Consider the following 15,489-nt stretch of genomic DNA (forward strand, 5'->3'; position numbering starts at 1 on the left):
TTATTTTTCAGCAAGTTATTTAGAGCTAGCTAGCTAACTGAAGCCGAGTAGAATCAGGATATGGTTTGGTTGTTAAACTGTAGCCTAACGTTCTACCCACCCAAGTCAATCCGGTTTGCTTCAACAACAGAAGTGGAAACAAGTAATGTTAACATTTCAAATGATATATAGTCAATCTGTTGAAAACAGTGTTTTGTAGACACAATAGATTTATTTGCGCGTTTTTATTTCAAGTCTCCAACTTTGGTGTTTCAGCGAGGGCTGCTGTTGGCCGTGTTGCGTTTTTGCTCCCCAGCTTCACTCGTTGAAAACCAACCAATCAGCGCACAGCTTGTCTAAATATTAATGAGCATACCATAAAAGGAGAAAATCTAGTGTTTTTTTCCCGGGAACATTTCAGAGGATCTGTCAGAGGGCATAGAACAGCACCCGGGCCATTTTCAACCCAACCAATGTTACATACCCTATTCGGAGACCTTATGGAACAGTGTGAAATACCCCCCAAAAAACATTCAATTGCCCCTTTAAAACCACGCTAATTGCTGTCGACATTCCCAGTTAACGTCAGGTGCTCTGGTGGCTTCAAACTTTCCATCATGTCGCTGTTCACAATCCGCTTCAATCTTCCGATTCTATATTCACAGTTGTTTCACTCCTGGTACCATGTTTTGTTCTATTCAATAAAGAACAGTTTTTTTAATATTATTTTTATTTTCATGACGGGAATCACATTACAACGATGTTCTTTTTAGATCCACCTGTAGTTCTACTAACTCGAACCATAGCTATACCATTATATCAGTAACCACTTCTGACACCTAGTGGTCTGAGGTATAATACTACAAATCACCACAATCGCCATGGGCTTTATCAGAACATGATTTAATATGCAGTGAATTACACTAACAAATGTATATTCCTTAATATAAGCATATGCTTATATGCATTGCAGTATATACTGCTGTTAGTGGGTTTGCAAAAGCAGAGCTCTGCTTAATGGCGCATGCTGCTGAAGTGGGTGTGTGCGTTAAACTTTGTCACGTGACCGTGTCCATTGAAATTGTTATGCTCGGACAGTATAAATTCACCTCTTGTGTAAACGATCAGTCTCTTCCCCAAGTAAAGCTGCCGTGCTCTCGAGTCTAGGCTACAAAGTAGCTTCGACTTCTTCTCACATCATGGCAGGTATGTACATTACAGAAGTCGCATGCACAACCGATAGTTCTTGTCTTCTTTAGATGGAGGAAATAACGTTTGGTTTAGGTAGCCTATCGCGACCTTTTTTTAATGCATCTGTCGACTATAAGCTGTCAGGATGAAAGTCACAATATTTTTGTTTTGCATACTGATTCTTGTGAGCTCTGCAGGTGTTTAGATAATTTAGTCATTTGACTACATGGATATTTAATTCTGTCAGACTCAGTCTGGACTTTGAAAGAAAGTTTTTTTCTGTAATGTTGACCAAATGTTACGCATTGTCTCGTCAATGTAATATCCTTGACTGTTTCCCTATACGGAAGTAATGAAGCCCAAAGCTTGTTGCTGTTATTATAACCTCCCCGAAGAACTCAAATTCTGCACGTAGTTCTTGAACACTGCGTGCCTAGCTGTAGAATGCTGTTATGTCATAGAACAAACCGGGGGCGGGTGGGGGTGGGCTGAAACCGTTTTCCTTTTAACTTTTATTTGGGTTCTAACGATGCCACCACCCAATATATCTGAAAAAACAAGTTATTAACTGCCATACACAAGTGTGTCTATGTGTGTGCGTGTGTATTTTGTGTTTGAGGCAAGCTTTTGGTGACCCGCCTCTTTATAGCAACGACTGAGTAGAGAAATATGCGAAATTCTTATGAAACTGCTTTAATGTCGCATTGCAAATTAACTGAGCAGCAGGGATTCAAAAATAATCGTCTCTTTTACATTGTCATTTGGTCAGATTATTGTAACCAATTAAAACAATGGGAGGAGGAGCTTTAAGTTCTCACAACTACAGTTTGATTTGTTTTAAACATGAGTGCAATGGTCCCAATATTCTATATACCATGTATAATAACAAAATGTTATTATTTTAATGACCATGTCTGCTGATTTGCCTCTGTCCTCATATACATTCAGCAGTTGTCATTAAGACTTCAAGACTGCATTGTATTTGCCATCATACAAAAGAACATTGTTTCTGATTTGAATGAGTTGGCAGTCCCACTGGCAATTAATAGCTTTTCATTTATGGCAAGTAACATTCTTTTGAGCACAGCTTGGCAGTTTACAGCTTACAACCCAGTTAACTTGAAAAAGGTCAGAAATGGTAGACATGGTTTACAGAGCGCTTCAGTCAGAACAACAATTGTCAGATTATTCACTGTCAGACTAAATTATTTGGCATAATTTACTAATTTATTTGATTTGGAATTAGCTGTTGTCTCTGAGGTTCTTATATCTTACATTATCGTTCTGCATTTATAACCCGTCTTCCCTCTGTTTGAATGTAATGAAATGGGATACAATCACAGCAATAACTAGCATTATCTCACCTAGAAACTTAATTGAAACAATTGATTTGATTATCATCCAGACCAGGCCTTTGTGACATTGGCTACCAATGACAACTATGCCAGAGGAGCCATGGTGTTGGGCAAGTCCCTGCACAACCACAAGACAGCCAAGAAATTGGTGGCACTCATCGGTCCTCAAGTGTCAGGGCCCTGCCAGTAAGAACCTGTTCCTCCCTCTTCTGATGCAACACGTAGTATGATGCGACCTTCTGCAATTGATCTGTGGTCCTGTTGGAATACTTGATTTATAATTGAAATTATTTATTTCATCATCCTTTCCTTTGAGAAATCACTGATCTGCCATGACTCCAGGGGTCAGAACTCGGTGAAAGCATACAAGACCAAACTATTTTACCTATCCTATGATGTTGGATTGTCTCAAGGAATTCAGTGTGCATTTGTACAGTAGTAAAGCAACAAGTTAAATTACTTAATAATTAAGGTTATTACAGAATTATGGATAAAAACAAGTTGTGACAGTTGATGGTCTTGGACTATGCAACCAGTGAAGTTCCAAGACTCAACATGCTTTGTTGCATACCAGATGCTGATTGTGTGTTCCAAGTACTACTGCAACAATGATCACCACAATTGGTTCAATGTTCTTGATGTGCATGAAGGCACATTTTTTACATGTTTATAAATTACACACAAGGCTTCTCTTCTGTGCGTGGCATCAAGCCAGCTTCTAATTTTTTTTTTTATTGTTACATCATTTTACTAACATGCATTACAAACTTTGTAAATGTCTCATCTGTATATTGTCTCATCAGGGCAGTGCTCAAAATGATCTTTGATGAGGTGAGGCTGGTGAATGTGTTGGATAGTGGTGACACTGCCCATCTGGCTATGATGAAAAGACCAGACCTGGGCATCACCTTTACCAAGCTCCACTGCTGGGCACTCACCCACTACTCCAAATGTGTTTTCATGGATGCAGATACACTGGTGAGGACCTAATAGAGGAGCGAGAGATTTTAGGAAGTGGCATCTCCTTAGGTTTGTGCAAGTGATCTTTGTCCATCCGCTAGTATAAACAAGTACAGCAGTGCTGGTGATGTATTTTGGTCATGGCATTTGTTGTGGTCTTGGTATTGTGTAATAGTTACGACCAGAGATTTTTATCAGGTTTCTGATTGGATTCTAAGATGCTACAAGAGACGTCTTTCGTATATGTTGGTACAGTAATGATTGTCATAGTAACAACAGTTGTGTGTTTATCCCTGTGTGTGTTTGGCTGACAGGTGGTCTCAAACATAGATGAGTTGTTTGACAGAGAGGAGCTGTCAGCTGCTCCAGATCCCGGTTGGCCAGACTGTTTCAACTCTGGTGTGTTTGTGTTCTGTCCATCTCTTGAGACCTACGGCAAACTTCTTCAGTATTGCACAGAGCATGGCAGCTTTGACGGTAAGTAATGTTTTTGTCTGTTGGCATACATCTGTTTAATACTGTACTTATGATACAGCCATATGCATTGGGAAGTTTTTACTTGGTGTTGACTGTATCTAACCAGTGGGTTTGTTTCACAAATTCATAATGCTCACTAACTGTAAACCTAAATTCCTATTAAAATAAAGTTCACTGTGAAATGTGTATTAATCAAGTTCCAAATGTTGGTGTTTATCTGTGTCCTTTTAAAGCATTGGGAGGTTTCAACTATGGCCTTCAAGTGCTTCGGTGCATGATGCGAACTTCCAAGTTTACTTTGCTTTCAGCAAGGGGTTTAGAGACAAGGCTCTCCAATCTCAGCTCTCAAGTTATTCTTGGGTGGGGCGTAAGTTACATTTGAGGATCCATTTTAATTTGGGAACTAGTTGACATAAAACTATCCCAGGAACTGGTTGATAATAAACGATCCCATCTAGGGTCACCACTAACTTGTGGTCGTCATTCTGCCTTCAGTGTAATCACAAAACATTTTGTTTTTTCTTTCATGAGGTAAATCAAGAAATCCCTCTTCATTTAGGACATACCTCAAGCTAAACTACAACTTTCTTTTGTGGTATTGCATAATAAAGTTGTCACTCTAACACTTGCTTGCAGCCCTCTACAATTGTACCCAAGAGCTACATGAGGGAACTTGGCACAATTTCTCCTAGTAACAAGAAGGCCATTCATGCTTGTTTTATTGTCTGTATGCTCACAGATTGTAAACTCCCAATATTTTAGCTAAACGTAACTTTATGAGAGCTGTGAAGTGGTAAATGCACCTTCATGAGAATGTACTGATTGTATTATTACATTTGTGCAAATGTGAAGCATGAACAACATGCACATAGATACAATGTGTTACATTTTATAACTTATGTGCAATGTACAGTACAATTTGGAAACCTCTTTGCAATCATCATAAGTTTATTTAAAAACCAATTAGTGTGCTTAATAGTGGCACATGCTTTGAGATGGTCATTTTGGCTGCCACTAGAGACTGTTGGCTGGAATAAGACTGGCATCATAGAAAGTGCTCAGTTCAGATCAATGTTGCACATTGTCTTTTGCTTCTGTATGAAGCTCTCTCAGTAACACTACACTAAGTAAATGCCCTGTTGCCTGTACTGCCATAAAGACCACAGGTCACTGTAGTTAAAACTAGCCAACCAAATCATATCTATTTTATATAATATTTTGTGCAAATAAATAATAAAAAAATAAAAAATAAGGCCCTGTTGCAATGTTATCCAGTTACAACTATATCCACTTCAGGACTCTCACATTAGTGATGAGATCTATTGCACAAAGTGCTTTTTTTTTTTTTCCAAAACTTTTTGTCCAATGTAAACCATTTGATTCTATGTGTAGTTGGTAGACAGTGACAGCCCCTCTTTATGCTAATTTGAAAATGTGTTTATTTATAGCCTGCCCTGGACGATCCGTTGGGCACTGGCTTGAAGTTCCGCTGACCTTTAGCATTTCTTCTGAGTGCTGCCCTACTACAAGCAATACATAATGTTCCCATACTAGCACATTTAACTCACTATCTCCTAGACAATGGGAGTAATGTTAAAATGGCTTGAGGCACCAGAGGCCGATCACAGGGGTTCTCTATTCAATTCCACCTTTTATTGTACAGTCGGATCTGGCTTAAGGCGGCATCTTTGCGCTCTGTCGTTCCAGCATAATTTGGTGCCAAAGTCAACATGCAATGTAATATGGGAATTCTGGCTCAACCGCCTTATCCTTTTGAAATGAGGATGCTACAGGCTCATATTTTTTGGAAAGCTTGCTCGCATAAGAAGATTGTTCTGGAGCCGATGTAGTGATTTGGTTGTCTAGCTTAAACTACAGTGACCTGCGGTCTTTATGGCAGTACAGGTCTCTGCTTAGGAGCATGTTCATGATTTAGTTTAGGAACTTCAATGTAGACTTCATGAACTCTTGCGCCGTTCTCTGGGGGTCAATGGCAAAGGCCTATACAGTAGCATAGGGCCAAATGCTGACTAATGTGAACATGCATCAGCTTACTAGGTTTGTAGAGGTGTATACATCAGTTGACTGTCACTATCAATTTCATCTTATTTATACATCCAACCTTTCAGGAAAGCAATACTTAAGTCATTTCTTTACTTCTTGCCTTTCACATTGTAAAAAATCCACAGTTCAGAGAATTCCTTTTTCTAGTTCAAATAAATACGTGACAAAACTATTGGCATTTGACAACAATACTTAAGTGTATCTACTGTATGTCAGGGTAACAATGTCAGCAATTTTATTTTTAAGCATTTTGAGTATTAACATATTGTTTGTCTTCTTGCAGGAGGGGACCAAGGGGTATTGAATGGCTACTTCAACACTTGGGCAACAGCAGACATATCAAAGCACCTCCCCTTCATCTACAATCTCAGCAGCATAGCCATCTACACGTACCTTCCAGCATTCAAGCAGTATGTGTATTCCTTAAGTATACCATATTTTTCAGAAAATAAACTGCATTGTGTATAAGCCGCACCTCCCCAACATTCCTTCTACAGGAAATGGCATTAGGCAGGCTGCTGCTGCATGGAGTCTTTGTGATTACAAAACATTGCTGTCAGTAACTTGTTGCTAACCAATGAAGAGGTTTGGAAATTAGTACAAGTATAATCTTGGAATTTTCTTTTAATGTCCACTTCAAATTAGCTGTGATACACACAACTAGTGAAACCCAAGAAATACTTTGGGCACTGTGGGACTGCGTGGGCAGAAGAGTATACAGGGAAGGTAAGCAGATACACAGTCACATGGAAGTATAGTTGAGCCATGACATCAGGTTACCAATGAGGAGAGAGATGAAGGGGCCAGTAACAGCAGCAGTTGTCTCTCTTAAGCTCCCATAGGTGCCCCTCCTATCCGTTGCCTTTGGTTGGGTTAAATATACACCAGGGTCATAACGTGGTTGAACCCCAATCCCAGAATAGACCCATTTCAAGTCCTAAATCCTCATTGAGCACATGGTAATTCTCTCTCACTCTCTCTTTATTAATCACTGTCTCTCACCATCTTGTTGTTTTTTTTCTCCCTATGAAAAGCAGCACTCATTAACCGCTGCTTGGTCCGCCCAAGGTTAAGATGGGTTAATGGCATCCCCTGGTAATCTTATTATCCCTCTTCTCTTTGCTAAGTATTTACTGGCTAAAAAGTTGTTTGTTTGACAGAACTTCAAGTTCTGCCCACATTGTCCCAGAGTGCCAGACACTGGCATGTGATTGTTCATGTGGAAATGGAATTGACAGGGCTGGTCGTAAACCTGCTTAGGTTACAGAATGTTTCTCATAAAATTAATTGGAAATATGATTGAAATCAAACCTAATAACACTAGTATTGCCATGGGGAGACATTTTGAGGAAGTTACCTGTGATTTGTTCTGACAACTGGACTACTGTAACTGGTGGCCACGTTACTTTTGAACCATATGCCGCATTTTCCAATATGAGGTATTGGATTCCCTGGATCAAGACAAGTTCAACGCACTCTATGACGTCATACCCAGTCATATAGATTCTCCGCCCTTTTGAATGTCAAGGAGAAACGTTTTTCCGCTACTCCTTTTTTCGCCACTATAATCATAATGGTCACGATAATGTTGAATTCTCAAGGGATTGATACTCATGAAGAGTCAGTCAATTTTCATGAAAACAAACTCCTCGTTCTCCGTTGCTCTTATTTTCATGGACATGTAATCAAATCATTTTCAGACCACAATCACCTTGACATGTCAAAATAGGACTGAATTACAGCTTTTTATACTTGGATCAAATCTGACAACGCTTCCCAGAGGAAAAACTGCTTACTTTTTTATACAGTAACTGAACACAGCATTTCCCTGCAGTGAGAATAACTCACTGGGATAAGACGGGTTCCTCTGAAGTGCAAGGTCATAGGTTTGAACAAGGCCACAGTCATCAAGCATGTCATGATACTGGTTTATTTGTTTAGTGAAGCCAGGTATGCCACAGTAGCTGTCTAACAGCATAATGGTAATGATAATGTTTCATTCTCAGGGGATCTACACTCAAGAAGAGTCAGATTTATTGTGCTTTGTAGATATGTGTCCTCTAACCTCAAGGGGGGCGATCCCGTGTCTGACACATGTTAACTTGAGATACCAGCCGAATTGATGCCGCCATTTTGAATTAATTAATAAAAACGTTTTTGTCCTACTCCTCCTACAAAATGTATCAAATATTCACAAAATTTGGACAGATTATCTTCAGACCACAATCACCATGACATGTCAGAATAGGACTGAATTACAGCTGTTTAAACTTCGGCCATATCGGACAATCGCTTGCCACAGGAAAAACTGCTTATATTTTTACCCAGTAACTGAACTGTGATTTGCAGCACTGAAAATTGCTCACTAGGATAAGTTGATGTCCTGGCAACGGCAACGTCAGATGTTTGAATCCAGCCAAAGCCGACGACCTTGTCATGTCTCTGATTCTCTGATTAGCGAGACTGTAAGCCACTGCAAAGGAAGCCAGGTACACCGCAGTCTCTAGTTACCTGTAGTCAAGCTACAAGCAATAGCAATACAAAGCTACCTATAGTCAATGCAATTCTCACACAAACTATCTAAATGATTTTACTTTTCGAAATTGTCCGGTATAGCCAATCGAAATCGGCAGCAGAGCCGCCAAACAGAAAGTTGTGTCGTATCTCAGCAAATGATGGATTCCCGCCAAACATAGCTGCGTGTACTTGGAACAATCTTCTGAGGATGTCGAAAGTTTCTTCTGGGTCATCTCACCTGCTTGGCCACCCCATTGCTGCTTGCAGCTATATTTTGTTGTTTTGTTGTAGCCTGTGTTACCGAACCTGGTAGTTCCATTGAGGTGAGCACACTCAAGGCACCTGACCAAGAAGGATAACTCGGTAACTCGTTGTCGTTTTTTCATCATTTTCAGATACGGTAGCAACGCCAAGGTAGTCCATTTCCTAGGCCAGACCAAGCCATGGAGCTACACGTTTGACCCCAAAGAAAGGAAGATCCAGGGGAACATGCAGGAAGCCTCCTCACACCCCACCTTCCTACTGGAGTGGTGGACCCTCTACTCTAGCACCGTGGTGCCCATGCTCCACGAGCAATATGGTGATCAGCCCTTCAACTCTGGATGTGTGGAGGTCAGTCAACAACACTTTTAATGTGGTGGTGCAGGAGGTGGACCCAAATGCAAGGAAAGGCAGGCAGGATCTAAACTAAAAGTGTTTATTTACCAAGATTCGGAACTCAGAGGGAATACTTGTACATTTTATTAGTCCAGAAATGCACCGCCCATAGTTTCCAAAATTACATTTAAATTAGTCTGACCATGGAACAGTTTTCCCACTTTGCCTCAGTCTATTTTAAATTACATTTAGCCCAGAAAAGTCCAGAGATTATAAATCATTTCTGAATCCTGTTCACATACGGCTTCTTCTTTGCATCATAGAGCTTTAACCTGCATTTGTGGATGGCAAGGCAAACTGTGTTCACAGACAATGTGTTCTGGAGGTGTTTCCGAGCCCATGCAATGATTTCCATTACAGAATCATGCCTGAAGATCACGGGCATGCAATATTTTCACTTGTCCCTTACACAGAGATTTATCCAGGTTCTTCAATTTTTTAAATTATATTATACTGTAGATGATGATATATTCAAAGTCATGGCAATTTTACGTTGAGGAACATTATACATTATTTTACGTTGAGGAACTGGTTCCACAATATGTAGATGCAGGTTTTCCGAGATTGGTGAACCTCTGCCAATCTTTACGTATGAGAGACTCTGCCTCTTGTCCTGCCTTTGGGTGACATGACCAAAAGGTTCATAACGAACCATCGTTGTGTTTACCCAATACAAAAGCAAATAAGAATAATTTTCTTTTAACCTTCGCAATGTGGGGTGTCTGAGACAGCCCAACGGTTAAAAGAAAATGCTTCACTTTGTTTTTGTATGCGGTAAAGTTGTTGCAAACAACGGTGAGTCACAATGACTGATGGGTCAGAATGACCCGAAGAAAACACAAGGGTTAAGCTGTTTACTTAATTTTTCCAGACTTATATTGCCCCCGATCTAACTTTTTTGAGACGTGTTGCGGCTATCAAAATTCCAAATTGTGTTATTTTTTCCTTGAAATGGTGCATTTCCACAGTTTAAACATTTCATGTTTTCAATTATCTATTTTGAATGACATGAGTTTGAGATTTGCAAATCATTGCATTCTGTTTTTATTTAAATTTAAATTTTACATAGTCCCAACTTTTTGGGAATTGGGGTTGTGTGGGTGTGTACACACACACACACACACACACAGAGTCAGACAGAAAACACTAAGCAGGGCAGGGAAAACAAACCTAAACGGGCACGGCCATGGCAGTGACATTTAATCAGTCATTATATCATTTTAGAGTTGAGTCAGATTTATTGTCTTGTATATAATTGCCCAATAACTGTTAATTGTACAAACTGTTTTCATTATGAATTTAGTTTTATTTGAATTGATTAGCTGTGATAAGTATTCTGTATATTGTATACATGTAAATTATACACCGGGGGAACAAAAGTTGAGTCATTACTACATTGTGATGAGTTCATTGGTGAACAAAAGTTCAAATGTCTTTCCATAAGAGCAAAATCTGTACATTATTCCCAATTACCCCCCCATGGTATATAAATATAATTTTATAAATCTGGTAACATTCCAGTTCAATGAATTTCTTGAATCACAATTAAAGGTTAAACATATATATCTGAAAGACTTCTTTTAAATTATTTGGAATGACAGTAGTGTGTTTTGGTGTCAATCCAGACAACTGCATTAACGGCAAAGTAATCTTTAATTGGTGTAAACATTGATGGATTCTGACTTTCTGACATGCATTTCTGTGTGGCTAGATGAAAACGGACTATGCAGCCCAAGAAGCCTTGTCTTCAGAAGAACGCAAGAAGAAATGGGAGCAGGGTCAGGCAGATTACATGGGAATGGACTCTTTTGAGAATATCCAGAAAAAGCTAGATGCTTTTCTCAAATAAATTTGTAATGAAAAAGATTGAGAGCACATGCAGTTTAATAGATTGATTCCATAATTGGCTGAAATCCAGTTCAAAATTTCTTCACTTCAGCTGCATACCACGTCCACCCATACTTGACCCCTGTCACCTTCAAAGACAACTTAATACTGTTACAATGGAAAATGAATTTTATAACAATCAGTGCAGGCCCCCAATGCAGTGTTTTAGTGTTGTAATTTTGTTCTAATATACTATCTATGTATCTACACTGTGAAGTTACTATTCATCAACAAACATACAGTACTGTATACCGGTGTACAGATTTTTTTTGGGGGGGATGATTTTCTAACACAATGTGATATGAAATCAATCCTAGCCAAGAAAATTAAAGGGAGTCTACAACTATTGTCAGAAAGTTTGCCAAATTAGCGAATAGGATTTTGTTGCACTTCAATTAACCCTTTCTGTAGGAACATGGATGGCAACACATCCTCATGTTCTCTATACTTCTAAGAAGCATTTATTGCATTGTCTTGCTGTCTTATGTGAGTGAATTTCACAACATAGCCAGAGACAAAATGTAAATTCACATCAATTTATTTTTATTTTTTACCAGTCAGTCAAATCTACGAACTAGCATCTTTATTAAATCTCTGAAATTTACAATGCTTTGTAATGTGTGCTTTACCTACTGCCTTAGTTTTTATACTGTTTAAAGACCTTTGCCAAGGCTTTTTTATTTGAACTCTGTGTAGGTTTTCAGTTGGCCTTTGGTCTGACAGCTGGACCCTGAATGCCTGTTACACTCCAGCCTCTGGTGACCGCTCTCTCTGCACCTCCTCATGTCATTGCACCTCCTGGCTTGTCTTTTAGCTTGCTACTGTCTTACTTGATCCAAATGTTGTCTGTACCACAGCCCCTTTATCTGAAAAATAAAGAATAGTCAGACCAGAACCATGAGTTGTATTTTTGTTTCCAAGATTTGCATCAACATAATGAAATAATACAATGTTGCATTGTAAGTCTTGGAGGCACAATATTTTCCATAGGAAATTACCTTTTGTGGTGTAGTTATCACAACTCTTGCTTTGTTTTAGTGTAACTAGACATGGTGGAAGTAACATAACAAGGCATATCTCTAAAACGGTATCAAACCTCATGATAAGTCAATGTATGCAGTAGTCACTAACGTACAACTGTACAGAATTATAACACTTGAAAAATGTCATTGCATAGAGAAATGTTGAAATATTTATTTTAGTGTCAATAGCATTGGAGTCTGCCTCAATTCTCCAGGTTTCATGTTAACGTAACACATTCAATTTAAATGGTGCAGTCAACCATACAAATGCATGGTTGGGAACAATTACATATTAAAATATCACAAGGTGTTTCATATATTATTCCATACAGTGAACATTAATTGGTGTAGATTCCATTTATGGATGACAGTGTGTTGAGGCATCTATTTAGGTCCTATAAGACTTGCAAGCATGATAACTATTCTCTTTTTTGATGGGCAGCCTTAATCAGAAGTTATGTATCACATTGCCATCAAGTGGTCATACAGAATATTACAAAAATATACTGTATGGCCAAAAGTATGTTGACACCTGACCATCACACAAATATGAGCTTCTTCTACATCCCCTTCAAAAACTATGGGCAAATATGGCGTTGCCTCCCCATACCAGCTGCCTCTCTTCTGGAAAGGCTGTGCACAAGACTTTGGAGTGTATCTATGGTAATGTGTGCCCATTCTGCTATTATATTTACTTTGTTTAATTACATTGATTTCGAGTTAACATTCAAGATGGCTGGCCATGACATGTTGGTAAAGGAACTAAAGACATGGTGTGAAAGAGAGATGTTGGATGCTTCTCATGCTTTTATGTTAGTTATCATCAAATACTTAGAAGAAGCTGAAATTTAAGAAGGTGCAAACACTGTATGGGGCGCTTGCGGATCCGGGGAAGGAAACCGGATGCTCAGAACAACAGGTGCATGTGTTTGTAAAGGAACAGTTGAGTCTCCTAGTGTTCCTCTGGAATTAGTGCCTCCTGGACAGGAGCAGCCTTGGCTACTTATTACGATCTATAATACTGCTCCAGAGCCAAAGGGATTTAGTGGCCAACTTCGAGTATACTTAGTACACTTTAAGTATACGGCTATGTCCATATACTTAAAGTGTACTAAGTATACTTGAAGTTGTTCGACTTTAGAACATAAAAGTACACTTAATACACTTTAAATTGTGCTTTAGTACAATTTATTTACAATTTAAATATATTTCATACAAAATAAGTTGTTCCAAAATAGCACACTTCAAATTACTTAATCATTCAATACCTTTAAATATACTGATAACTAATCAGTCTTCAAGTTTACTCAAGTATGCTATTGATAAGTATACTTTGATATACTTTTTTTACCTGGACCCCCAGAGGGTCATTTCGCACTTTCAATACAAACGTACCATCGTGCAGCCAGCGTTGAGTAATGCTACACATGATGGAGTACTTACATGTCAACTGCTTGTAACAGATAGCTTGGAAACCTATCTAACTAGACAACATTCACAATCAGGGTGAACACTCAAATGATCTATACTATAGACCATAGCATTACACATATCAAAACAAAACGAACACAACAATAGAACTCCAAACAATGTTTATTTAACCAAGCTAATTCCTTTAACTTAGTAGCTTTTCAGCTTGCCGCAGGGCATTCTGGGTACCAAGAGCAATGCACGAGTATAGGCGATCTTACAGGATTGTGTAACACACTTCGGTTGTGGATACTAGTATCTCCAGAAATAAAGCCAAGTCACTCATTTAGTGGCAGAATCCATTGTTATGTCTACGAAATTATGTTTGTCTAAGTTTAGTTAGCTACCTTGCAAATCAGGAGGATAGCCTATTGTAGCAGACCTTTCTATGTGACAAAGGACAAGGGTGTTTTGTCCCTGGGGAGTTGCTTTAGGCTTGATGCTGAAACCATTAGTTTAGTGAGGGCTGTTCGCATGGCTATGTCAAGAAGAGCAGTGGTAAAATACAAGTTTTTAAAAGATACCACGTCCGTGTCTCATGGTCCACACGATCATAAACAATATCTAAAACGAGCTTACAAAGAGCTTGTTTACACTACCAAAGTTGAATTAGTAATGTTAGCGACGCTAGCGTTAGCTTGCTAGCTAGCCTGTAACATTTCACTGGGTCTTGCAGCTGTTTGATTAACTGAAATTATTATGAAATGTTATGTTCTACTAGCCATTTGCCTACTTTAGCAATTCACTGTATTTCCAAGCCCTGATAGTGCAAATGAGAGATACCGAAAATAATTCCTCAAGTAATAAGCCCCCGTTCAAGTGTTGAGCATTAAATAGAGATCTTGAAAGAAGCCACTTTTTTGTTCTAAAACCGGACTATAAGCCGCTTCGAAATAGAAGCCGTACAAGCACAAGAAAACTGTAAAAAAAAGAGGTACTTTAATCTTCTACACACTACAGTACAGCAAATGTATACCAGTACACTGAAGGCTGAATTGATGAAAGGACTTCGAAAGTAACTTAAAATATCCTTACATTTCAGTATATTAAAATGTTTATTTTTAAAGTAAGCTTTAAGTGCATTGTTACAAAGATCATTTTTAGCATGCATTTTAAAATATACAAATAATATGTTTAAACACAAAGTTCCAGTTGTACAGTTGAGAAATTACATATACGTTTTACTTAAATTATATTTTTTTATAATATATTTACTAAAAGTGTACTGTAGTACAATTTTTTTAAAGCGTGTTCAACGTATTAACTTTAAAATTGGTAAAAGCATGATGGTAGTATACTTTTTATATATTTACAGATAGTACACTTTTTCTTAGTATATTTGAAATGTACTATTAAATGTGAACATGCTTGAAATACTCTTAAGATTACTTTTTTTTCACCTGCGCTGTAGCATGCCTTGTTCGATTTGGCCAAAGTTTAAACAGCTGTAATTCAATGATCTTTTGACATATCAAGGTGAAATTGCGCATGGTACTTCAGAACGATGTCATCCTGTTAAACTAAACATATATTCAAATTTAAGACAGACTCAGTGTGGCTGAATTCGAACCTACGACCTTATACTTTGCAGGTCACCGTTCCAGCTCGTTGAGCTATTCTCAGTATTGAGTTTTGGCATGTTCAGTTACTGTACAAAAAAAAGCTGTTTCTCCAATAGTGAGCATTGTCAGATTTGGTCCAAGTTCAAACAGCTGTAATTCAGTCCTATTTTGACATACCAAGGTGAAATTGTGTACGGTACGTCAGAGTGATGTCACCTTAAAGCCTATTAGGTTTGAAAAGCCATCATTGAAAATGACATAAACATATTGAGTTAATGTGGAAATTTACATAAATACACCCCTTTCAGCCATTTTGTACTTGATTCAATTGCCTTAAGTAACGTTTTT

General features: G+C 38.4%; 1 protein-coding gene across 1 annotated transcript; it reads left to right on the top strand.

Moving 5' to 3' along the window:
* Positions 1–1,038: 1,038 nt before the first annotated feature.
* gyg1b (glycogenin 1b) lies at positions 1,039–11,982 on the top strand. The gene is made up of 7 exons (XM_084702766.1): positions 1,039–1,185; positions 2,576–2,711; positions 3,329–3,503; positions 3,800–3,962; positions 6,310–6,436; positions 8,939–9,155; positions 10,912–11,982. The coding sequence occupies exons 1-7, from the start codon at positions 1,179–1,181 to the stop codon at positions 11,047–11,049; spliced, it is 963 nt and encodes a 320-aa protein (XP_084558892.1). The 5' UTR covers positions 1,039–1,178; the 3' UTR covers positions 11,050–11,982.
* The last annotated feature ends 3,507 nt before the right edge of the window (positions 11,983–15,489 follow it).

This window comes from Hypomesus nipponensis, chromosome 8 (genome assembly GCF_054491055.1).
Source record: "Hypomesus nipponensis isolate SF chromosome 8, ASM5449105v1, whole genome shotgun sequence".
Lineage (NCBI taxonomy): Eukaryota > Metazoa > Chordata > Actinopteri > Osmeriformes > Osmeridae > Hypomesus > Hypomesus nipponensis.